The sequence below is a fragment of the Leptonychotes weddellii genome, chromosome 16 (genome assembly GCF_054177405.1).
Source record: "Leptonychotes weddellii isolate Sample4059 chromosome 16, ASM5417740v2, whole genome shotgun sequence".
NCBI lineage: Eukaryota > Metazoa > Chordata > Mammalia > Carnivora > Phocidae > Leptonychotes > Leptonychotes weddellii.
Window position 1 is genome coordinate 16,529,550 of NC_138384.1, and position 25,134 is coordinate 16,554,683.

The 25,134-nt window shown below is 49.1% G+C and overlaps 1 protein-coding gene across 7 annotated transcripts in view; it reads right to left on the bottom strand.

The window, feature by feature from the left end:
• Positions 1-646: 646 nt before the first annotated feature.
• The window catches only part of DUS2 (dihydrouridine synthase 2), a 48,981-nt gene continuing 24,493 nt past the window's right edge, over positions 647-25,134 (bottom strand). For 5 of the 7 annotated variants that reach the window (XM_006730086.3, XM_081807431.1, XM_031024537.2 and 2 more), the window contains 13 exons: positions 23,738-23,829; positions 22,881-22,924; positions 21,646-21,706; positions 16,959-17,006; positions 11,097-11,162; positions 10,875-10,945; positions 8,624-8,710; positions 7,120-7,288; positions 4,935-5,056; positions 3,514-3,663; positions 2,673-2,760; positions 1,471-1,544; positions 647-1,231 (listed from right to left, as the gene is read on the bottom strand). In XM_006730086.3, the coding sequence (XP_006730149.1) occupies positions 994-1,231; positions 1,471-1,544; positions 2,673-2,760; positions 3,514-3,663; positions 4,935-5,056; positions 7,120-7,288; positions 8,624-8,710; positions 10,875-10,945; positions 11,097-11,162; positions 16,959-17,006; positions 21,646-21,706; positions 22,881-22,924; positions 23,738-23,829 (1,310 nt within the window). In that variant the 3' untranslated portion in view covers positions 647-993. Of the gene's footprint in view, positions 1,232-1,470; positions 1,545-1,679; positions 1,721-2,672; positions 2,761-3,513; positions 3,664-4,934; positions 5,057-7,119; positions 7,289-8,623; positions 8,711-10,874; positions 10,946-11,096; positions 11,163-16,958; positions 17,007-21,645; positions 21,707-22,880; positions 22,925-23,737; positions 23,830-25,134 lie in introns of those variants that run through there. The other 2 variants (XM_081807433.1, XM_081807430.1) reach the window with 2 other exon arrangements.

The window sequence follows — 25,134 nt, forward strand, 5'->3', positions numbered from 1 at the left end:
GAACTTGGAAAAGGGGAGGAGCAGTAGTGTGTTTACAGTGGAGGAAGCGGGGGTGGTGCAGGGCAGGGACCTTTGGTCAGAACGCCCCTCCCAGTAAGAGGGGGAGGCCCCATGAGATGTGGTAGCCGTTTGTTTGCTTCTCACTGCCAAGAGGAAATTAAAGAGAATCTGCCACTTCCTTCCGGCCCAAGTGGGATAGTGGGGGCTGGTGGCAGGCAGTGGCGTGGGTGGGCACTTGTAAGGGCCCCAAACTGCTGGCATCAGCAACATGTGTCCTCAGTGTCCCCTGTCTGGAGCAGAGACCTCATCAGGTCTGGGCTCCAGCCAGCTGGGGATCAAACCCAGGACCCCCCCACACTCACCTGAGCTGGTCCCTTCCCGGAGCACCAATACCCTCATTGTTCCCCAGATTCTATGGCACTTCTCATCATGAAAGTTAATTGATGGGTAGTACCTCAAGTTTGCCATCAGTAGAATGGGCTTCTTGGGCCTTCCTGGCTCAGCCCAAGTCCTATGAGCATTAAAGATGATACCCCGCCCCCCATTTCCAACCAGACCCATAAGGATGGGCAGGGGATATGCTTTAGGGAGCTGCAGCTCTGCACAGAGGGTGGGAATAAAAGAATTATGCCAGGCCACGAGTCTGTGTGTGAAGATGCCCAAGGCTAAAGCAGCCAGCCGTGGGTAAGGGTAGGGGGATCTTTATTGCACTGTACCAATGTCAGGTTGAGGAGGTGCCACCTGAGAAGCTCCTGTTTTCAAAGAAAATACTGAGGTCACTGGGAATTTGGCCTTGCTACTCAGACCCACCAAAAGAGATGTGCGCCCTAGGCACCCTTTAGCCTGTGCTCCAGGCTGATGGCCCAGGTCAAGACCTCTTAACTCCTGCCAGGAACAGTCAGAGAACTGTCCAGTGGCACCTGGTTCATGCTCTGCACCCACAGACATCTTACAGCCAGGCTCCTGAAGCAGGTGACCAAGGTAGGGACATGGTCACCAGCCTTCCAGAGGGCTCTCTTCACCACTTCCCAAGGCCACAAAGAGCTTCTTGCACAGCTCCCCAGGCACTGCTTGCTCCTGATTTCTCAGACCCCCAGGGTCTTGGTCAGTGGCCTCCCGCTTGCGTTTGTGCCATGAGGGGCTCTCCTCGCCCAGCCGACCCTCAGGGAGGCCCCGGCTCCGCAGACAGACGATGGCCGCAGCCTGCTCCGCCAATTTCTTAGACTTGTCCCTGGGCAGACGAGGCATGGGACAATAAGGCAGGTAGGTAGGCAGGCTGGTTGCAGGACGAGAGGCTGAAAAGGCCTGACTCTATACACCCTTGGCAAAGACTCTGACGAAACTGAGGAAGGGGGTGATCGCCGGGGGATGCCACTGCCCAGGTGCACCATCCTCCCCAAACCCTCCTCGGCCAAGGCTGGGTTCAGGCCCCTCATCCCACGCCCCAAGCCCACTGATGAAGAAACTCACCACAAGGTGGACTGGTACTTTTGCTCAGCAACAGTCACAACAGAGCAGAAGAGGCGATCCAGGGGGCGCTGAACCTGGTGCAAAGAAAGGAAAGGAAACAGGGATGGCTGCATGGGGGCAAGAGGAATGAGCCCTGGGGCTCACCTGCCAGGATCACGTGGAAGACAGAAAAAGGGAAGTACTTCCCACCTAAGTTAAATGAAGGCTACCTGTGTCACATGCTCCTCCCCAGCAGAAGTGCCTGGTACATCTGCCAAGGAAGAAAGGCAGATACATAAACAGGCAATGACATTCTAGTGTGTCAGGAGTTCAATCGTGTCCCTAAGCAAAGGGACATCAGAGTCCTTAGCTGCGCGTGACCAAGGATCCTGCTCCTACTGACATCTGGATGGGCCAGGTCACCCAACATGAGGAGGAATTCACCAGATGGCAACGGGGTGAGAGGGGGCAAGGTTGGGGCAGAGAAGGTACACTTGGCAGAGCGACCACGTGATATGGCTGGACAGAGAGCTGAGTGGATGAGAGAGGAAGCAGAAAGGCATGAGGGGAGCCTTGTGCTCTGTGCTGAGGTGCTAGGGCTTGATCCCATAGGCACTGGGAAGAGGATGAGGACTTGAGCAGGGAGGCAGAGGTCAGATTTGTTCTGGAAAAGTCACTTTGGGAGAGGGGAACACAAGTCCTAGAAGTAGATCAGAGGTCAGAAGGCCAGTCCAGAAGAGACAGAGCTGCCTAAATAAGGCATGGCCATGGGGACCAAAGGAGGTGAAGAAAGACTGTCTTAAAGTTTCCACCAAGGGGCCTCAAGTCTAGGGCCCAATTCTAAGCCCCATTGGCTGAGGCCTGGTCCAAAAACATGTCTAACTTTTAGGTTAAGTAAGCCAGCTGGTCCTTTCCAGAGAAGTCTCCCTAATCTAAGCAACACCACTGGCAGAGACTGGCCCAAGCGGCCCGTTAAGTAGGTCTCAAGTCCAGTTTTATGAAAGTGGCCAGAATTAGACAACAGGCCCACTCTCACAGGAAAGGTGCTATCATATTGGTCCAGCCTCCAGCAACCACTGCATGCTCATGGAGGGCAAAGCCAGGCTCCAGTCAAGCAGTCTGGAATTCAGGGTACAAGCTATGGGTGTGTTGGGGGTGATGGCACCAGCCATGGGGAGGCACTGTAGAGCTGGATGCAGGGCAGGCCACCGCCGGGAACTCACCGTGTCATACACAGGCTGTGCCAACTTCTCCTTCCGGCACCACTCCAGCAGGCACATCTTGGGGGTGATCTGGGGTGAGTATGCTCTCCTGGGGCAAGGAGAGGAAGGAGTCAGGGCTCGCCCACCATCACCACCAGGCTGCTGCCTTAGGATTCCTGTACTTATTCCCCTGAGCTCCCATTTCTGTCCCACCAGTGGTGTGGAGCCTGGATTCTACCTAAAGGGAAGATGGGCTTCAGCATGCTTGGGGAATTGGGATACGAAGTGAACTTCCAGCACTCTGAACTCTAGCCTGGAAAACAGCTTTCAACAGCCAAAAATTAAAGTCCAGGGGCACCTGGGTGGCTCAGTCGGTTAAGTGTTTGACTCTTGATCTCAGCTCAGGTCTTGATCTCAGGGTAGTGAGTTCAAGCCCCCCGCTGGGCTCCATGCTCAACATGGAGCCTATGTTAAAAAAAAAAAAGAAGAAGAAGATCCAGTTTGCCTCTCAAGACAAGACAGAAGTGAGTGGGTGGGGGGTGGGAATACAGGTGGCCATGCAATGGTCTGGGATCTAGCTCAGTACCCATCCTTATTAGGTCCCCTGAGTTGTGGGACAAGGTGGATCAAGGAAAAGGTGAAGCCTGGTCACCCCAGGACATCACCCACACCCCTGACAGTGCTGCCTTGGCCTTCAGTGACTGTCTTCCCTAAAGTGCCTTCTTTGGGATGCTGAAAAATGAGAACAAGGATCCAAACCAAGAAGACTTGTGGTCCCTGAACTTGTCATTAACCATGTGTAGCAAGTAGCAGCTGAGGGCATGGGTGCCCTGGCCAAGCTGAGGCCAACCTGGAGACCTACCGGTCAAACTTGACAGCCATCTTAATGACACCAGAGGGGTCTTCAGCTGGCTCCCCCACAGCCTCTGGGGTCCGGGCCAAGAGCTCAGCCCGCCGGGTATTTAGCTCCCGTGTCATCTCCTCGTAGAAGGCACCAAGACCAAAGGCCTCACTACGGAAGGACAAGCAGAGCGAGCCCTTTAGTGGACCCAGCATGCAGGAAACTACTGTAAGAGCCCAGTGCCTCACCATTGAGAAATGACCCCTCCTCTCCCCACCCCCCACGCGCACACACACACACACACACACACACACACAACCACCACTGAGACCTACCCCTGGGATCAGCCTGGACTGGCAGAGAGTGAATGTGAGACTCTGAGGCTGGACAGTGGAGGGCAGGCTGGGCTGGGTGGAAAAGGCTGTAAAGGTCACCTCTATCACCTGACCCCAGCCTCTCTTCCAAAGAAGAAAACACAGGCAAGTGTCCCCAGCCAGCAGTGAGCGAACTGACCTACACTGAACAAGCGCCTGGGTTATACACAGCCCCATCCTCATGTGGGCCCAAGGGAGGAAGAGACAGAGGCCACGACCACTAAGTGGTTCCCCACTTCCTGACCCAGCCACAGGCAGTTAGGCCTAGCCTAAACTGAGATACCACCCATAATTACAGAGTTATACTCTTTCTCTTAAACTCACAAGACACCTGAGTCAAGCTGGTTAAGCTATGTGGGGTAGGGACAGAACCAACACCACAAGCCCAGGGTTGGGAAGAGAGTTCTGGCAATTCTTTTCCCTTCTAGGAAGCATCTTGACGGCTAAAGGATATTTGTTTGGATGGGTGCCTGGGCACAAGTGTGGTTTAGGAAAGTTTCTTTGAGGAGGGAGGAAACACACAGCGAGGAGGAAAGAGCATTCAGGCAGAAGACCCAGTATGAGCATAGACGTGGAGCTGGGGAAATAGACAAATAGACAGGGGGCCACAGGAACAGGTACTAGGCCAGGTTGTGAGGAGCTAGATCAAATGTAGAGGACCAAGCCTCCCAGACTGCAGAGTGATGCGTTGTGGGCACAGGCTCAGGCTAGGGGCTGGATTCTACAACCTCAACTCTCCTGACCATTGGGTCCTGATGGCCTGGTGTGTAACAGATCTGTTACTGGGAAAGCCCCTTCCTCCCCAAGAATTCCCAAGCCCAGCCCCCACATTCTTCCATCCTACTGGCACTCTACTTCCCCAGATTCTGCTGCGAGATCAGTCCAGGGATGGAAAGTTCCAAAGCTTTGTTAAGTATCCAATTCTGTGAGGTGAAACTGTACCACCACCCCACTCCTGTACATCCACCTCCAGAAGCTGCATCCCTGGTCCCTGACAGTCAGTTTAGGGCTCATAGTCAAGCCTGGCAACATCTGCAAGGAATGATGGACAGCCATTTCCCCTCTCACCAAATTTCCTGGGAAGACTGGGCTGCATGGAGCAACCTTCCCTGGGGCGACTCCAGCTGTTCTCGTAGCATCTGGCACAAGCAGTACTTGGTGTTGGTGTAGTGGTTCTCATACTGGACGGCCTGAGGGAAGAACCGGCATGAGCCCACTTGCTGCCCAGGCAGGCCTGAGCTATGCCCTGATGGCAGAGAAAGGGACTCCAAGAGGGCATCAGAGGTGCATCTGCAGCTGGGGCAATGTGAGCCCACAAGGAAAGCCACCTCCATCCTAGCCATCTACTCCTCCAATGAGTGGTACAAAGCTCGAGAGTCATAGCCCAGACCCAGGGTGAGGAGCACACCCGACCAGACAGCCTGAAGGACGTCCAGATGTGTAGGGAGCCCTTCCTGCTTCAGCCACCACAGGCTGCCACAGAGGACCTGCTGCCCTTCCAGGGCAGGGATGGGGGGCAAGTCAAATTCCGCTGTGGCAGGAGCAGCACCAGGACAGGGGTGAGATTCTTCTATTTCTATACACGGTGGGTACCTTCCTTGCCCACATCTTAAATAACCTGTCTCCAATAGCCACCTGCATGGAAAAGCACAGCATCATGTACCAATCATGTTCACATGCTACTTGTCCCTTCATTGAGCTTCACAAGCCTCACAAGCGTGACAAACACAGGCGCAGGGAGGCAAGCTGACTGCACAGGGAGATACCCTTAGAAGCCTGCCTGGCTGGGGCAGACAGAAAAGCACTGGGTGAGAAGGGCCCCAGGCCTCGCCCTCTACACTCTTCTAATATCTCCACCTGGGCCTGTGTCTTCAGTGCCTGGGAAGGTGCCATGACACGCTGAGGACAAAGCAGAGATACGCTGGTGAGCCCCAGCTAGTGACAAGACTTTGATTCGCTTGTCTGGGACAGAAGGCACCTGGCTGTACCAGAAGCAGCCCTGCCTATGCTTGAAAGCCACGCCCATCCTCCAGGACAACAACTCTGGAGGAGCTGCCAAGGGACAGACCGAGTAGGAATGATGACATCACCTTTTACCCAGTGAGCAGTGCTGAGCGTATCTTCTCTGCTCGTGCCAGCCAGCTGCAAGAGCTAGACAGGTGGCCTGGGCTAAGGCAAGCCCCCCTTGTCTCTGGCTGACCCAGGGTACCGGAGACCCTGGTAGTCAGCAACCTGACCAACAGGACACCTGGAACCCAGGGGATGAGGGCTGTAGCATCAAGCAGGGAGGCTCCAGGACAGAAACTGCCCATCTCTAGACAGAAGCCTCAGGGCCTCCTACCATCCCCAGCTTGCACAGTCCTGGGGATACCCACATGCCATGGGGGCCACGGCTGCCACAGGCATGGCCATGGCCTGAAGAAGGTATGGGCAGTCTGAGGATCTGAGAAGCTCCTGACCCTCCCAGGAGGGTGTGAGCCCCAGTATTGAAGAGGATGAGGGCTGGACTCTCTGCTCAGGCCCAACACACTGAAGAATTAGAAGTCCACTGACTCTCTCTGCCTGCAGACATTTACAGCTAATAGAGTCTCACAGAATTCTAGGATTGTGCCAAAGGGACAGGGCAGGTGAACTGGTCCAAAAGTTCCTTTAGAGGGAAATGCCTCTCGCACTACCATCAAGCTCTCAGTGAGAGGAAGAGGCTGGTCCCTAAGGAGAGGGTTAAAGTTAGGCTGGTCCCTAAGTCAGAGGTTAAAGGATTCCGGGAATTAGCAAGAAAAGAGTTTTAGAAGTGATTCTGACTTATGACCAAAAAGAAGTCTCTACAGAGATAATCTGTCCTCAACAACAGTTACAATGGCCCCTCCTGGCTGTCAGGCGCCAGCCCCTTGGCATGGGTGTCTTCAGTGACACAGACCCCACTGTCATTGTGCATGCATGTATGTGGGGGGACGGGGGGATGAGAGAGAAAGAGAAAGATATCACATGTTTGGGCAGCATCCAGAATCCAGGGGTCCTTACTACGACCCCCACTCCTGGGAAGCTTTCAAACGAGGTGACGGTAGGGGCATGCCTCCCCAGCACACTCTCTTCACACCGCAGTCAGGGAGACCCAATGCTACATTACAAGAACTAAAAAGAAAAGGAGAGGAGTAACAGGGCTGCTGGTGCCTGGGGGCTCACCCAAGGTACTTTTTGCAGGAATATGGCAGACAGTGAGAAATGTTTCTTTTGAAAAGGTACATAGACGTACATATCGGATGTACTTCTGCATGACCTCCTCCAGGGGTCGCAGACCCTCCTTGAGAAAGATGGATGGGTTCCACATGGCAGCTCGGGCCACCATCACCGAAGAGGCTGCTGTGGCTTGTCGAAAGTCCTCTATGTCCAAATATTTTTGGATGTGGTCGTGAGATCCTCCACTGAAAGGCAACAGGGGAGTGAGAGGTGTCCCCATCCTTATACCAGCATTTTCAGAAAAAGGCAACTCCCAGAACTGCTACTCATTAACCGTGTGGCTTTGGCCAAATCCTTCATCTATGAGCACTTCAGGAAACTGGAGGTCATAACGCACACCCCACTTTGGGGTCAAGAACACCAAGTGAAATGACGCAGTGAAACAGCCTGAACCAGGCCTGGCCTGTAACAGGTCTCCCAGAGATTTTACCTTCCTTCCTCCTCATCCTAAAGCCAGCCCAAATCTGAAGACATGGGTCTGTAAGTGGATGTTGGGATCACAGGAAAACCCCCAGCCTGGGGCACCGATATACCTACTAATGGCTGGGTCAAAAACCACAGACGCAGTGGTGATTATGAGAGGAAGGAAGGAGGCCCAGTTTGGTTGCAATTTCCCTTCCTGCCACCCTGAAGCCCCAAGGGCCCCCGTGGAAACCGCTCTGTTTGTATCTGTTCCATTAGGAGTCAGGTGACAGCCTCAATCCTGAGACAGTGTTGTATGTATTGTGGGGAAGACCCTCAGGTGGTGGCAGCAGCATCAGGATCCAGGCTCTTGAGTAGTCCTACCCTCTCCAAGCCACTCCTACAACTCCTTGGCCTAGCGACAACCAGGCTTGGCTAACACCCCCAACCTTAGCTCCCTTCTTCCTTCCCACAGTCAGGCATGCCTATTGTCAGGGCTTCAGGGCTTTGGAACTTCTCTGTTCCCCTCCTGCCCTCGGGCTCTGTGCCATCCCCCGGTGCAAGGCTATGCTGGACTCCCGACTGGCCCACACAGCCAGCTCCCCAATGACAACTGAACACTGTCTTACTACTAAGCCTCTGGGCTGGTCACTGGTACCTCACAACTACCTGTCTCGGCTCCTGGTCCTGTAGCTGCCCAGAATGCTTTGAACTGTGACCTGCCTTATGCCCCCTAAGCCATATCTCTGTATGCTCTGGCTTGGGACTACTCACCCTACACCCTGCACACCTAACTCTGGGTGTGACATGACTTTCCCCTGGGCCTGCTTCAGCGGCTGCCTTCTCACTCTCCCTGTCCCCTGAACACTCTTTACCTCAACCCATCCATCAGAATGCCCTGCCTGCTGCATACCTACATCAGCCACTCACCAGAGGCCAGGGGACATGACAGATACTTTTCAGCCTCATGCCCAACCTCATGTTTTTCTCCCACCTTTTTTTCCTTTTTCCTTAGATCATTTTTTAATGTTATCTGAGTCCATTTTTTGTATGTCAACTCAAATCCCTCAGAGTGAGGTGGAGCATAAAACAGTAAATGATGAAGAAGAGAGGCTTACTTGGCTATGACAGGAATGGAGAGGGTTTCAGCAACGGCTTTGATGGCTTCACAGCTCACAGGGTGCTGAGGTCGTTCCTCCCGCTTCCTTGGAAATAAAGAAAAAAGATGGGGCCAAGGGCTGAGGCCATGTCACAGTTTGAACAGGTTTACCTTAGCCAAACCCTACCGTCCTCCCTGCTGAACCTCAGGAAGGTCACACGGCCACGAAGGACAGGGTTCTGGGCCACAGAGGATGTCTCTCCATGACCTCTGTTGTAAGGGGCAGGAGCAGCATAAGCCCCTGCTGGGAAGGCAAGTCCATCTCTTGCAGGCCTGCGGGTGAGGCATGGCAGAAGAGGGCTGGTATGGGTGGCCTGGCTCCCAAGGTCACACTGCCTTTCCCTAGCTTTCCCTCACCTCTGCCAGAGATGAGGACAGTGCTTTAAGAATGCTGCCCCTACTGTCCCAGTCCTGCCCTCCCTACGAGACTGGGAACAGCTGCTGCCCTCAGACTGGCCACTCCCACACAGCTGCCTATGTGGAGGACAAGTTGGGCAGCTGATCCTGGGGAGAGGCACCTGGCACAGGGCAGATCCCACAGCCAGGACAGGCCACAGATCATGGCTGTCACAACGAGCCCCGGGGAGGCAGGACCACAACCTGGGGCCCCTCCTTCCAAGGTCAACTGCAAGAAGTTCTTGTGTATGAGTGAGTTTTAGAGATACTGAAGTGAGCCCTGATCTAAGTTGTGCTCAGGAATGAGCAAAAGAGATGGTCGACCAGACAGACCTTGCTCAGTTCTTGCCTGGGCCCATCCTTTCTGGTACACTCCTCAATAAAAAGGTCAGGGGCCACAGGGCCTCAGAAAGCCTATCAACCCATCCTCCACCTCCACCTCCCCACACCCCCAGCAGCCAGGCTAGTCCATCCTCAACAGCTTTGATGGCCTGAAGGCCCCTCTTTAAACTCACCCATATCTGTCTTCCTGGTGTTTCCAACTACTGGCAAAAAGGAATAGCTATATTTACTCAGAGAATACCAGATGCCAGGCCCTATGCGAAGGCTATATATTCACAATCTCATAAAAGCCTCAAGACGACCCTATAAATGAGGAATGTGGTGCTCAGAGAGGTTAAGTGATGTGTCCAAGGATACACAGCCAACAAGCAGCAGAGCCGGGAGCCCAAACCAGGCAGCCTGAGCCTAGAGCCTGCTGTGGCAAGGAGGAGCATGTGTGTACATGTGTGTGGCCTTTCACCGCCCCCTACTGGCTTCAACCCGCACAGCTCTGCTTTTCTCTTTTACATGTTGGAGTTAACGGGTTCACTTGTCTGAAACGCTGTAATAGACACAACCAGCAAACAGTGGGCTGTTCCTACAAGACTCCTGAACCCAAAAGGAACAACACTCAGAGAAGAGAGGTCACTCTGGCCAAAGTCTGTTGACCTGGGATGTACAAAAGCACATCGTAGACAGAGGGAGCAAGTCGGCCTGGGAAAGCAAAAGTAGCCGTCAGCAAAAGGTCAGCTCCCAGAAGAGAGCACATTAGCTGCAGATACAAGGGCTGTTTCAAGTAGTCACTGTGACAGACCGTGCCTTTAAAAGAACAGCCATCTGCTTAGGATCATTCGAGGGAGAAGCCATTGCTCAACGTAGTGGAAAGAAAATGAGATTCAGAGTTCTAATCCCACCACTTCCTGGCTGCATGGTTCAATTCTGAACCTATCACTCAATCTCTACCATTTACACATCCTGAGGGTATGGGTGTTTCTCTTTCCTCTTGTGTCTCTAAACTCAGTCTTCCTCTCCTTCTGTCTGTCTTTAAACTCAGTGCAGTGTCTACCACTAGTAGGTGCTCAGTGAATGAAACAAAGAAGAATGCCAGCCTACAAAGGGTTTGACTGCCCTCGGGACTTATAGGATGTCAAAGAGCTAGGCAGAGGTAGGCTGCATATGTAGAAGACAAGTTGGCTATCACCTGGGGTCTGGCGAAGCATTGTTAAGATCGCTGAGGACCAGAGCACCTGGGTGGCTCAGTCAGTTAAGTGTCTGCCTTCAGCTCAGGTTGTGATCCCGGGGCCCTGGGACAGAGCCCCGTGTCGGGCTCACTGCTCAGCGGAGAGTCTGCTTCTCCCTCTCCCTCTGCTCTTCGCCCCCAGCTCATGCTCTCTCTTGTTATCTCTTTCTGTCTCTCAAATATAAAATACTTTTTAAAAAAAGACGGCTGAGGACCTCCCTGCAAGTCAGTCACTAGCGAGGCAACCACTCACCTCCCATGAACTGTGACGGCAGCGATGCCGGTCCTCTCTATCCGCTTCACAAGGCTCAAGGTATCTTCCAGCTGAGGAAGAGGACAGCCCAGGGTGGTTACTGAAGCTACCGAGGGAACAGCTGCCAGCTCCCAAAGTTCAGCTCCTCGAGAATCATTCACCACCCCCCAAATGAACATCCCCAGAGAAAACGGACCTTGAAATGTAACACATCATCCTTACCGACGGCAGGATGCGAATCTTGCAGGTCACAGGTCTGCGTGTCCCTTTAACAAGAGTGCTGAGGATCTGCAGACAGGAAAACACAAACTATTCTAGAAAAACAGCCACACTGCTCAGACTAATTAACTGTGCTACAGGCCTGTGCATCACTGTGGCATGGACAAGTCTATGTTCATGTAGGAGTCCTTCCTTTCCTACGCTAGCACCCCAGCGCCAGAAGCCCCTTGCCTGGTACACCGTGGTGTACATGTATTTGGTAAATGAATGAATGAATGGGCCTGCATGCATGCCTACGTAGAACACAGTAATCCTCTGCCAGGCAAACATCAGAATCATCTGTAGAGCTTACGAAATACAGAATCTTAGATTCTACCCTGTACTTCCTAAATAGGTCTCTAGGGGCAGGGCTTAGGAATATGTGTTTTCAAAAGACTCTATATTATCCAGCCATAAAAAAAGGAGGAAATCCTACCATTTGCAAAAAACATGAATGGAACTTGAAGCATTATACTAAATAAGTCAGAGAAAAACAAATATGGTATGATCTCACTTATATGTGGAATCTAATAAAAAGAAAAGCTCCTAGAAAAAGAAATCAGATTTATGGTTACCAGAGGTGTTGGGAGGGGGAACTGAAGAAAGGTGGTCAAAAGGCACAAACATATAATGTACAACATAATGCCTGCAGCTAACACTGCTGTAGGATATCCAGGAAAGTTGTTAAGAGAGTAGATCTTCGGGCGCCTCAGTGGCTCAGATGGTTAAGCGTCTGCCTTCAGATCAGGTCATGATCTCAGGGTCCTGGGATCGAGCCCCGCATTGGGTCAGCAGGGAGTCAGCTTCTCCGTCTCCCTCTGCCCTTCCCCCCTGCTGGTGTGCGCTCTCTCGCACACACACGTGTGCTCTCAAATAAATAAAATCTTTTTAAAAAAAAATTTTTTTTTAAAGGTTCAGCTTAACACCCTTCCTCTTCAACATGATTCTGAGGCCTCGTCCTGGTTGAAAAGACATGGCGGACAGCTTCTTTACTGCTTGAAGGCAATGTTCCCCAAGTGCTATTCCAGGATCTGCCAAGTGAGGGAGCCAGGAAGGTTGTACAGGTCCTACCTGGGCCCTGTCCTCATGAGCCTCTCTCTCTCTCTCTTTTTTCTCATGTACCTCTCTTTAGGTGAGCTGGTTACACAGAAGTGAAACTGACAAAGTGAAAGAAAACATATTCAACACATTAAAAAGTATTAATTTGCACAGTAATTGCAAAGGACTTCAAAGAAAGATCAAGAAGTCATACAGGAAAGTCAGATCACGTATGAATCAGAGATCAAGAGACATGCAGAAAGGGGCGCCTGGATGGCTCAGTCGTTAAGCAGCTGCCTTCGGCTCAGGTCATGATCCCAGGGTCCTGGGATCAAGCCCCGCATCGGGCTCCCTGCTCAGCGGGAAGCCTGCTTCTCCCTCTCCCACTCCCCCTGCTTGTGTTCCCTCTCTGGCTGTGTCTCTCTGTCAAATAAATAAATAAAATCTTAAAAAAAAAAGAGAGAGAGACATGCATATGACAATGAACGTCTGTCGTATTGCTATATTCTTCCCTTGTCAAAAATTTCAGGCTAGGGGTACATGGCTGGCTTAGTTGTAGAGCATACAACTCTTGATCTTGAGGTCCTGAGTTCAAGCCCCAATTGGGTATAGAGATTACTGTAAAATAATAATTTTTAAAAATTAAAAAAAAATTCAGGCTAGGCAAGCTGGAGGGAAGGTAATCCCAAGAGCCCTCTTCCAATAACTGGATAGCCAGCAGAGCACAGGGGACACCCAGGCCACTGCTGTCAGTCTTGGTTCTAGACAAGTGGGGGCAGCAGAGAGCCAGATTGCAAGAACCAGTCCCAGAGGGCTTTCTCTCAGGCCCAAGCTGAGACAAACCAATCCAGAAGACATCATACCAAGAGGCTGGGCTGACAAGGCAGGTAGACAGATAACGGGCAAGAGAGGACCTACTGGCTTAAGCACAAATGCCAGGGACTGGCAGGAAGGAAAAGTCCCCAGATGCCGCCCCAGGAGGTGGACTGGGCCTGTGGTCCTAGGGTCACTCTGGCAGGCCTTAGGGGGCAACTACCCTTTAATGGGTTGGGGGATGACTGCCAGATCCACTGAGGTACACAATAAAAATTCTCCCTCTAGTCCTATACTTAAGGCCAACAGTACCATCTCTGGAAGATTCCTTTGCTAGTGCTGACTTAGAATCCCCTGATGTTCGGTGACTAAAGCAACGTCAGCTGGTTTGATCCAGTTCTGTTCTGCAGAACTTGCTTTGCCCTATTTCATCCAAGTAGCTCTAAGCACTTTCTTTGGTATTTCTGTTCAGTTCATGTGTGTGTTCAGAATCAGGAAGGAAACTAGTAATCAAAATCCCCAGCCACCTGCAAAGGTCACATTAAGGGGACCGGGTGAATACAGACCGCTTCTGGCTAGACTCTAGCATGAAACCCTGCTGGACTCAACTCTCCCAGATCCAAGTTACACCACCTGTCTGCGGTGTGAAAGTTTGCGGGGGGAGAAGGACCTGAAGTAAGCTCGTAACACAGATAACACAGCACATCCACCCACAGGGAGGCTCGTCTTACAGCTCTCCTTGCTGACTCAGGAAAAGCGGACTCTTAGCTCCCCTGGTCGTTGCAGAATGGGTAGAGAGGATGGGAGAGCATAGGCTTAGGAATCACTGGGAACTGAGGTCAAGTCCTGGCCCTGCCAACTGTTAGTCATAGCCTCAGTGTACCATGCACAGGGGAATGCCCTGGGCAGCCAGGGGGCCCCAGGAAATCTTGGGTAGGGGTGAGAGAGGGGACATTACTAACCTAGAGTCTAAAATGAGGTTCTTGGGGCGCCTGGGTGGCTCAGTAGTTGAGCGTCTGCCTTCAGCTCAGGTCATGATCCCAGGGTCCTGGGATCAAGCCCTGCATCGGGCTCCCTGCTCGGCGGGGAGCCTGCTTCTCCCTCTCCCCACTCCCCCTGCTTGTGTTCCCTCTCTCTCTGTGTCTCTCTGTCAAATAAATAAAGTCTTAAAAAAAATAATAATAAAATGAGGTTCTTAATCTAGGGAGGGTACATCAGAGTTACCTAGGAACCTTTTTCAAAAGACTAATTAATACTCCCTCCCAGCCCCTATCCACTCCAAGGGTATATAGAATTCTCAACAGGTAGAATCCTTTTTTAGTATTATTATTGTAGGAAAATATATATAACATAAAATTTTCCACTTTAAGCATTTCTAAGTGTGTAATTCAGTGGCATTAATTACATTTGCAATGTTATACAACCATCACCATTACCTATTTCCAAAATTTTTCATCACCCCAAACGAGTATCTTTATTTTGAAAAAATTCTGCACGTAGTCCTGAAATGTTCCCACAGACAAAACCGTGGACCTAAAACACCAGCCTGAAAGAACCCACAAGGTTCTCACCCACGTCACCCAGTCTGCCAGCCAAGTTTGAAGCTGCATCTAATCCAGTCCACTATTCTTGGGTCCCATCTAGCTTTGTTGTGGAAGCCTGCAACCTCCGTGAGGCAAACCCCATCCACGAGTCCAACCTGGCCCATCCAACAACCCCACCAAATGGAAAAGGAATGGAATGAACTGAGCAGTAGAACTCTGCTGCCTCATGTATGAAATGTGTCTTATCCAAAGAGGGGCCGTGGAGAAGACAGAGCCAACAGTACGGGAGGGAGAAGCCAGGAGGCTGGAGGACAGGATAACAAAAATGTCTGTGGGCACATGTTGTGATGCTAAGCCACCGCACACTGGGGCCCTCTCCCCTAAGTGTGGTGATGAATTTAACATCCACAGTTGTCCAAATCCACTCCATCTTGCACAGAGGTGTCTGACTGGAGGTTCCTAAGTCCAGATGTCTACTGACCTGTAGCGAGACACTTACAAACTACACCCGGGCACCTTTAAACTGAGATACCATCAAGAGGGGGCAACTGATACTGGGGTAGGGGTCACAAGACCATGGCTCTAGCCTCGGCTCCACCTGCTACTTATCTACTACATAATCTTTTTTTTTTTTTTTAAGATTTTATTTATTTATTTATTTTGAGAGAGAGAATGAGAGACAGAGAGCATGAGAGGGAGGAGGGTCAGAGGGAGAAGCAGACTCCCTGCCGAGCAGGGAGCCCGATGCGGGACTCGATCCCGGGACTCGAGGATCATGACCTGAGCCGAAGGCAGTCGCTTAACCAACTGAGCCACCCAGGCGCCCTCTACTACATAATCTTGAGCAAACTACTTTTATCTCTCTGTGCTTTAGTTTTATTATTCTTGATCAAATAGACATAACAAACATCTCCCCTGTCTATGTCAAAGGGTTTGAGGAACAAATTGAATATATATACATATATAGGCACATTATATATTTGTACCTATCTGCACATAGGAAAACCTGAAAGGCACCAAGCCCATCAACACACTGGTCTTCCAAGATCCCAAAAACAGTGGGGCTGGAGGAATATACACAGTCGAGGTGCTGACAGGGTAGCCAGCACAAATAATGGCAGCTTTTACTGGTGGTGCCTTTTCCAAGTTGCTCTAGCCTATTGGAGGCACTAGGAGGCTTAAAGCCCAGACAGGGAAGTGGGAATGGAGAATGAAAATAAAGGAGCTAAGAGGACCAACAGAGAGAGAGCTGATGGACTGAGAAAGAAGTAAAAGGTATATATGGTATAGCAGAAAATGTCACCCCTACAGGCCCTGGCAGCTCACAACACTGGGTGGCAAATGCCAACTGGTCTGCAGGGCCTCATAAACCTGGCCTTTGGAATCACCAATGAAGGGGACCGGAGGTGACCAAGTTCAGCTTGCCTCACATGACCCTGGCCTGACGGCTTTCAAAGGCTGGTGGTGGTAGACTCCACCAGTAGGGAGGAGACCCACTGCTGCTCTCAGCAAGCCCCCTGGAGAGGCCAGCCCCACACCCCAACACCACTGAGTCTGTCCACAATCCACAGGTAGCCTGGCGTATGCTCTCATGATCTTCTCAGAAGGGAGACAGGCCATACACAGGAGGCTCTAAATGACTCCTCAAGGCCCGGCTCTCAGTTGACATGCCCCTAAGCCCTGGGCTTTTGAGGAACTCCAAGGCTGCTGTACATTCGCTCAGGGGTTCCCAAACCTGGTTGTATGTCACAGTCAATGGGAAGCCTTTCAAAAATTTTCCAGACTCCAGGAGTACCTGGCTAACTTAGTCAGTAACGCATGCAACTCTGGATCTCGGGGTCATGAGTTCAAGCCTCATGGTGGGCACAGAGCTTACTTTAAAAAAAAGGGAGGGGGGAGTGCCTGGGTGGCGCAGTTAGTTAAGCGACCAACTCTTGGTTTCAGTTCAGGTGGTGATCTCGGGGCTGTGAGATCAAGCTCCGTCTGCTTCAGATTCTCTCTCTCTTTCCTTCTGCCCCTCCTGCTCATGTGCTCTCTCTCTCTCTCAAATAAATAAATCTTTTTTTAAAGATTTTTTTTTTTTTATTTCACAGAGAGAGAGAGTGAGTGAGAGAGAGAGCACAAGCAGGGGGAGAGGGAGAGGGAGAAGCAGACTCTCCACTGAACAGGGAGCCTGATGCAGGCCTCAATCCCAGCACCCTGGGATCAGGACCTGAGCCAAAGGCAGACGCTTACTGACTGAGCCACCCAGGCGCCCCTCAAATAAATAAATCTTAAAAAAATCCCAAAAAAACAGACTCCAGGTGGAGTGAGTAACTGATTCACTAAATCTTGTAGAAGGCGGAGGCAGGTGAGGGTGGGTGTGTGTTCCAGACAACTCTAGTTCACAGGCATGTGTAAGGACCTCTGCTTTCCCTCCTGCAGGACTTACCTTCTCAATCTTGTCAGGGTCTGATAGCAGAGCAGCTCCCATTCCTCCCTAAGGAAAAGCACACAGAGGGTCTTCTTATAGCTAGAGAAGGGTGGTCCCTCCCATGGTATGGCAACATGGTGTGGCAAGCCGGCACCACCCCGGGACTCACAGCCCAGAGACCGAGCTTCACTGGCAATTGGCACTTCTAGTCAAGTAGGAAGCAGCAGCATCCAGGCCCATAATGTCAGGGATCAGAGTTGGATGAATTCTAAAAGTCATCACTCTGATCCTCTTAGCAAAACCCACAGATCTAGCTACAAGTACGTTCCACAAATGTTCCTCAGGAGTGCCTGTTCCCTACCCAGGGTCTCAAGGTCTTAATAAACTAAACCGCACAGTATGGCAAGCCCTTAAGAAAGCAATGGATTATTCTCCCTTTGGAATGAAATCCAATACATCTTCATCCTATCCTCCCAGCACTTGTTTTGGTACCTTCACTGCCAGCAAAGCCACTTAGAGGAACATAACCTGAAAACCTTGCCCAGGCTCCTCTTCCCTGCCAGCAACAATCCTCCAGACTGACGTCAAGCTCTAGCAAAAGCCCCAGCTAACGGAAACCAACAACCCGAGGAGCCACTTAATTCTTGACGTTAACAACAGTAGCTGCCTCTTGATGGTGGGATTGTTGATGATTGGTCTTTTTTTATACTTTCCTATATCACACAAGTTCTGGACAATGGTATGAATTACCTTAATAATCAGGAAAGGGGAGGACCTCTACAAAGCTGAACCCGTCAAAAAATGAGGTAAAGGGAAAAAAACCAAACCCAATAAAGAAATCCCTTGTCAGTACATAGACTGCATATAATGAATGCTCACAGGATGTGCTCAGAAGTGTGAAGTTCACTTATTACAGTTTAATTTCATATTTAAGGGTGACAGGTTAGAATCCAAGAACCCTGAACCACCGCAGACTCGCCCAGGCAGAGCCTGCATTTCAGAGGAGACTGGGAAGGGTGGAGGAGCTACCAGCCCTGCTCTACCTTGGCCACAAATACAAACCTCAGAAGCCTTAAGGAAGCCCTGGCTGCTCACCCCCGGCTCCGTTCGTCCACCTCACACACAGTCACAGTCCTTCCTTGTGGAAATCACAGGATCTAAAATCCAGCCCTTCCACAACAATGGCTTTGTCAATTAGTATTCCCTTCCTTCCTTCCTTTCTATTTAACTTACTTGCTTTTTTGAATACGTAACATGTTAAAAATTTTAAAGGTTCAAAAGGGTAAAAAGTAAGAACTCCCCTTCCCTGAGAAATGGAAAACTTTTCCATTTATACTTTTCATAAGGCTTCAATTTTCGAGCCATGAGAAGAGAGTGGCTCTTCAGGGGGGATGTAGTGGTATACACACTGGGAGCTATCTGTTCTGACTGGTCAGGGCCAGTGCCGTGCCAGATGTTAGCTATTTTGAGGAGCACCCCTACAATGGGAATTTATTCCTTATGCCAAACCAAATAAAGACTTGATTTCCTTCCCCAGGGAAAACCAGTGTCACTAGTTTCTTGTGTGTCTTTCCAAATAGATTCTATGAATAGAAATGTAAACATATATAAATATCATCCCTCATATATAAATGGTGGTATACCATATCTAAATTGGCTCCTTGCTTTTCCATGCCACAATGTATCAGGGAGATTATGCCAATAATTTAAACTCTGCTCTTTACATATCTCAGAAGTACAACGGAGTAATTAGAAGACAGCAAAACAAGGTCCCAAGTTTTCAACTCCTCACAGACAATTTCAAACCTCCATAATTCCTTAAGGTAGCTATCTACAAGGCCCTGTGGTTTTCAAGCATCCAAAAAGCCTTTCCTTCAAGTAATCTTTGGCCTCCTGGCCTAAAGCCAACATCCCCAAGCCACGTAGCTCCAGGGAACAGAGTGGCTGACTCTGGGCGGTGGATCCAGGGGGACATCTGCTATGTCTACACTGCAGACCCTGACCGCACATCCTGTGATAAGGTTCCCAGCAGCAGCCCCACAGGACTCTCTCTGGTGCCTCACATGCAGCCAACCCCAAGCTGTCCTTGTTATCTGCCCCAAACATGCTTTTCTTCCAGCAGTCCCAATCATGTGGAAGACAAACTGTCCTCCTGGCTACTGGTCTTTCCTCCCTCTACCCCAAACACTCACTCCACCTCCCCCCACCCCGTCCAATCAACTGCCAGCCAAGTCCTATCAAATGCTGCTCTCTCTCTCCGTTTCACTTCTCCTCTCTCCGCCAGGACACTCATCTCCTGAATCTGTGTCCCTACCCCTAGCCCATTTCCACTCGAATCTACCAGACATGGCTTTCAAATTAGTATTTCTAAGTATTTCTATCACAGAATATATTTGGAAAGACACACAAAGAAACTAGTAACGCTGGTTTCCCCTGGGGAAGGAAACTAAGTTTCTGATCACATGGCTCCTCTGTTCCAAAAGGCAGAAATATCAAAAGTCCAAGTTCCGCTAATCTGGTCCTAACCAAGGTTTTCAATCCTGTGCTCTTCTGCTTCCTCTTCGTTTTCCACACCCCAACTCTCTAGTCAAATCAAGGTTCTCTGCCTCTGCCTCATGCTGGCCTCTCCAGGGCCCCTGCCTGTGACACTCCCTCTGCCTGCAGGGTCCCAGATCCCCTCATCAAGGACCACATCTCCGTAGAAGATACTTAATTTAAGGGCTGCCTTTCCACTCCTTTCTCCAAGCTGCCCTAGCACTCTGCTCTGATCTTCTGATATGACAACAGGCACACATGTATTGCATCCTCTATTCTTTTTAGTGTACATCTTGGTTTTATTCATGAAAAAACAAAGCCCTGTTCATAATTTTTTAACATTTACATCATTAATTACTCAGGCATGAGTGCTTTGTGTTTATTTAGGTGTGTATGTGTATGTAAATAAAATTTTTCCTGAACCACTTACAGGCAAGTTACATTGTATCACAGCCCTTTACAACTAAATATTTGTGTGTATTTTCTAAGAATAGAAATATTCTTGGGGCACCTGGCTGGCTCAGTCGGTAGAACGTGCGACTCTGATCTCAGGGTTGTGTGTCTGAGCCCCACGTTGGGTATAGAGATTACTTAAAAATAAAATCTTGGGGCGCCTGGGTGGCTCAGTCGTTAAGCGTCTGCCTTCGGCTCAGGTCGTGATCCCAGGGTCCTGGGATCGAGCCCCGCGTCAGGCTCCCTGCTCAGCAGGGAGTCTGCTTCTCCCTCTCCCATTCCCCGTGCTTGTGTTTCCTCTCTCGCTGTGTCTCTCTCTGTCAAATAAATAAATAAAATCTTTAAAAAAAATAAATAAATAAAATAAAATCTTTAGGGCGCCTGGGTGGCTCAGTCCTTAAGCATCTGCCTTCGGGTCAGGTCATGATCCCAGGGTCCTGGGATCGAGCCCTACATCGGGCTCCCTGCTCAGTAGGAAGCCTGCCTCTCCCTCTCCCACTCCCCCTGCTTGTGTTCCCTCTCTCGCTGCGTCTCTCTCTGTCAAATAAATTAATAAAATCTTTTAAAAAAATTAAAAAATAAAATAAAATCTTTATGGGCAGGGCACCTGGGTGGCTCAGTCCATTAAGCGTCTGACTCTTGATTTCAGCTTGGGTCATGATCTCGGGGTCATGGGATCAAGCCCCACATTGGGCTCCACGCTCAGCAGGGAGTCTGCTTGATATTCTCCTCTCCCTCTCCCTTTCCCCTTCCCCCCATGCACTCTTTCTCACTCTCTCTCTCTAAAATAAATAGATAAATCTTAAAAAAAAAAATCTTTAGGGGCACCTGAGTGGCTCAGTTGGTTGAAGGTACGACTCTTGATTTGGACTAAGGTCATGATCTCAGGGTTGTGAGATCAAGCCCCACATTGGGCTCCATGCTGGGCGTGGAGACTGCTTGGGATTCTCTCTCTCCCTCTGCTATGTCTCCCCTCTGCCCTGCTGTCACTCTTTCTCTAAAAAAAAAAAAAAATTAAAATTAAAAAAAAAAAAATCTTTACTAAAATCTTTATTTTATTTATTTTCATGAGCATGCGAAAGCGGGGTGGGAGGGTGAGCAGAGGAAGAAGCAGACTCCCTGCTGAGCAGGGAGCCTGATGTGGGACTTGATGCCAGGACCCTGTGATCATGACCTGAACTGAAGGCAGACGTTTAACTGACTGAGCCACTCAAGTGCCCCTAAAAAAATAGAATCTTTTAAAAAAAAGAATAGAGATATTCTAACAAAACCATAGAAGAGTTATCAACTTCAAAAACTTATACTGATACAATATTTAGCTAATCTTCTATGGCCCATAGTCCAATTTTGCCAGTTGACCGAACGATATCCTTTTGAGCATTTTCTCCATCTAGTATAGGATCTAGTCCAGAGTCAGGTAATGTCTTGTTAGTTGCCTTTACTCTGTACCCTGTATTTGTGAGGTATATAAAGAAATCAGTTTAGGGATGCCTGGGTGGCTCAGTCAGTTAAGCGTCTCCCTTCAGCTCAGGTCATGATCCCAGGGTCCTGGGATCAAGCCCCACATCAGGGTCCTTGCTCGGCAGGGAGCCTGCTTCTCCCTCTGCCTGCCTCTCCCCCTGCTTGTGCTCACACTCTCGCTCTTGCTCTCTTTCTCTCTGACAAATAAACAAAATCTTTAAAAAAATCTTTTAATTTAAAGAAGAAATCAGTTTACCTTGGTGGAATACTCTTTTGGACAGCCCATGTTTACATCAATACCAGCCACATCATTTTCCCTGGGAAAACATGAGGTAGAGAAGATTATAATAAAGATCCAACTTTGAGGAGAGAATTTAGAATCAAAGGCATGGATCTGTGCTCATGAACCTCTTACCATGTCCCTGGCCCTATTAAACATGCCAACCCTCAGTGATAGAAGGTGAAAAAATTGGTCTCTGAAAAGTACAACTGCTTTCCCTGAGCAGAGTTCAAGAAGAAGAGCATATTGTGCTCAAACACCTACAACGGGCTACTTGTAGAGGACTTTGCTACTTGGGAATTATATCAGATAATCCAAATACTGAGCCACATTGAACTTGATCCCAGAGTTCCAGTTCTGACTTGGGTAGCGAAAGCCATTGGTCAACGCACAGAAGTGACATGAATACAAGAGCCCGTTCCCAGAGCACTGGTTCTAGTAGAAGTTACGGGACTGCCTTTGTTTGCTGGGCTGCACAGTTGGTTTACTCCAAACAATTTTCAGATGTGGAAAGGACCCTTAGCTCATCCTCTGGTGTGTATACAGTTAATAGTCTGTAACTAATGCCTGAGTTCCTTCTCAGTGCTACTGTAATTAATAATAATAATAATAGCTAACACTAATCCCTCACAACATACCACATATTGCGAAGACATTTACGTGAATTATCTCATTTACCAACACCTATAATGCCAGAGGTAGGTAGTACTACTGGTCCCACTTCCTAGATAAGAAAACTAAGTTCTCCTAGTTAAAGTATGGTTACGTAACTTATGTAAGGTCACTCAGCAAGCAGCAACCAGAATTCCAACCCAGGTCTGTCTAACTCCAAAGCCCATCTCCTTAACCACAGTACTCTCCTGCCTTCATTAATTTAGGCAGTAATAATCCTTACCCTACACTTCATGAGACTCAAAACCTTAGGGCTCATAGTCGTAAGAATCCCTGGAAAGGGAGCTTCATGAATAAACACTAAAAAATAGTTGCCTGAACAGACGTTATCTGGGATCTGGGTACATGGGTACACATGAGTCCCAGGCCAGCCCTCCGATGCCAAAAACAGAGAAAAAAACCCAGACACTCTTAACCTGGAAAGAGAAGGTAGAGAGCTAAGAGACAGAAGGGTGGTCGCCTTCAGGGTCACCAGAAATAGTAAAACTTCACAGCCCCACAGGAGTGGCAAAGGCAGTCCCAAAGAGAGAAGAACTTACACGAGTCTGGCCACAGCAAGAGCTCGCTCCGCATCTGAAGTCCCCTAGAAACAAAGAGGCTCCATCAACCACCACCCATGACACAGGTACACGTGCACAGACACGCAGACAAACACATCTATGACCCCATGTACGCGTGTGCGCGTGCACGCACACTTCAGCGAGTAGAGTCTGGCTGGCATTCTCTTAAACAGCCAGCCCACTGAACTAGCTCACTGTCGGAGGCAAAAATTGGACCTGGAAGGCCTAGAAAATGTCCTCAATGCTGTGATTACTTTCTAACATACAAAAAAGTTGACAAAATTTTATAGTGAACATTCATTCATATACTCACCACTTACATTCTACAATTAATATTTTGCTATGTTTGCTTTATCATATGTCTACCCATTGTTATTACCAATCTTTTAAAAACTTAAAACATCATGCAGAATCTATTTCTGAAAAAGCACCAAAAAATTCCCGAAGTGAGAGAAGAGCACTATGGAGTCATTACAAGCCTAACATAAATTAACTGCTCTTGAGGAAACCTAATTTTCTTTCTATGGGAAATACATACAGACTATACAAAAAACAAAGAACATGAATTGAATAACCAATTCTAGGGGGTAAAAATATATAAGTTATGCCAAACAGACAATTCCTACAACTAAGGAAATTATATTTGACACTGGAGACATGTAACAGAGTGCTAAAGCTTGATTTCCTTCAATTGTCTCTGACAGTGTAAACACTCATGAACAAATCTTTGAAAAACACTGAAGCAGAGTCTCAGGAAACCACCACTATGCAACGGAGCCCAGGCATTTAAGGATGAGTAACCCTTGGGAGGGCGCTCAGCCCCTGGGATCTCATACCATCTGGAAGACAACCCTGTTCTGTTCTCTTTCGCACGTGCGGAAGACTACTCGGTCATCAGGGGCGACAAAGTCCACTGTGCTGAGCACCTCTGCAAGAAAACACAAACATACCGGGCCACTCAATGAAGAAAGGAAGTTCAATCTAGCCTAACCCTGGAAGAAAACACAGCAAAAATATCACTTTGAAGGGGAAAAAGGGATGCTGGAAGTACACAATTCTTCAAAGAAATCGGTATGCACATGGAGGCTTCTGAGGTGCTGATGATGGTCTAGTCCCTGACTTAGGGATGGTAGTTACATGCTGGTTGCTTTACAGTTATTTGTTATACCACATGCTTTTGTTTTATGCACTTCATTGTGTAGTGTTTATATTTCATAATTTTTAAAACACTGAAAAAAAATGCACACACGTGGTACCTTGTCTGTATTTCAGGTTTGGCCCAAATTTTCCCAGTGTCACTCTGAAGTTGAGGAAAGTTGCTGTTTCTTAATTATTTAGCATGTGCTAGGTACTGTGAGTGGAGATTCACTGTATTACAATCAACCCTCATTATGTGTACTTACGTACTTGCAAATTTGCCTGCTTGCTAAAATGCATCTGTAACCCCAAAGTCAATACTCATGCCATCTTCATGGTCATTCACAGACATATGTAGAACTACAAAAAAAGTCAGTCACCTGATGCATGCCTTCCCAGCTGAGGTCAGACAAGGCAGGGCTCTACCTTCTTTCAGCTCTCACACTGTAAATAAAGTGTCCTTATGGTGGTATATTTAATGCCACATTTTTTTTTGCATTTGCTTTTGTTGCTCTCGCTGTTGAAAATGGCCCCAAGCACAGAGCCGAAGTGCTCTCTAGTGCTCCTAAGCACAAGAAGGCTGTGGGGTGCCTTAGGGAGAAAATCCATGTCAAACAACCTTTGTTCAAACATGAAATTAGAGTACTGCTGACTGTGAGTTCAATGTTTAAATAGAATCACACATAAAACAAGGTTATGTACTGATTTGTTAGTGAAATTGTTGTAACCCGAGGCTCACAGGAACCTAATCCTGTATTTTCCCTAAGAGCAATGGTTCAATATTTGCTAATCTGGTGTTCAAAGCAATTTTTTTTTAAAGATTTTATTTATTTTTTTGACAGAGAGAGACACGGCGAGAGAGGGAACACAAGCAGGGGGAGTGGGAGAGGGAGAAGCAGGCTCCCCACGGAGCAGGGAGCCCGACGCGGGGCTCGATCCCAGGACCCTGGGATCATGACCTGAGCTGAAGGCAGACGCTTAACCAACTGAGCCACCCAGGCGCCTCTGTTCAAAGCAATTTTATAGAGCATAACTATTGCAGGGGCACCTGGGTGGCTCAGTCATTAAGCGTCTGCCTTCGGCTCAGGTCATGATC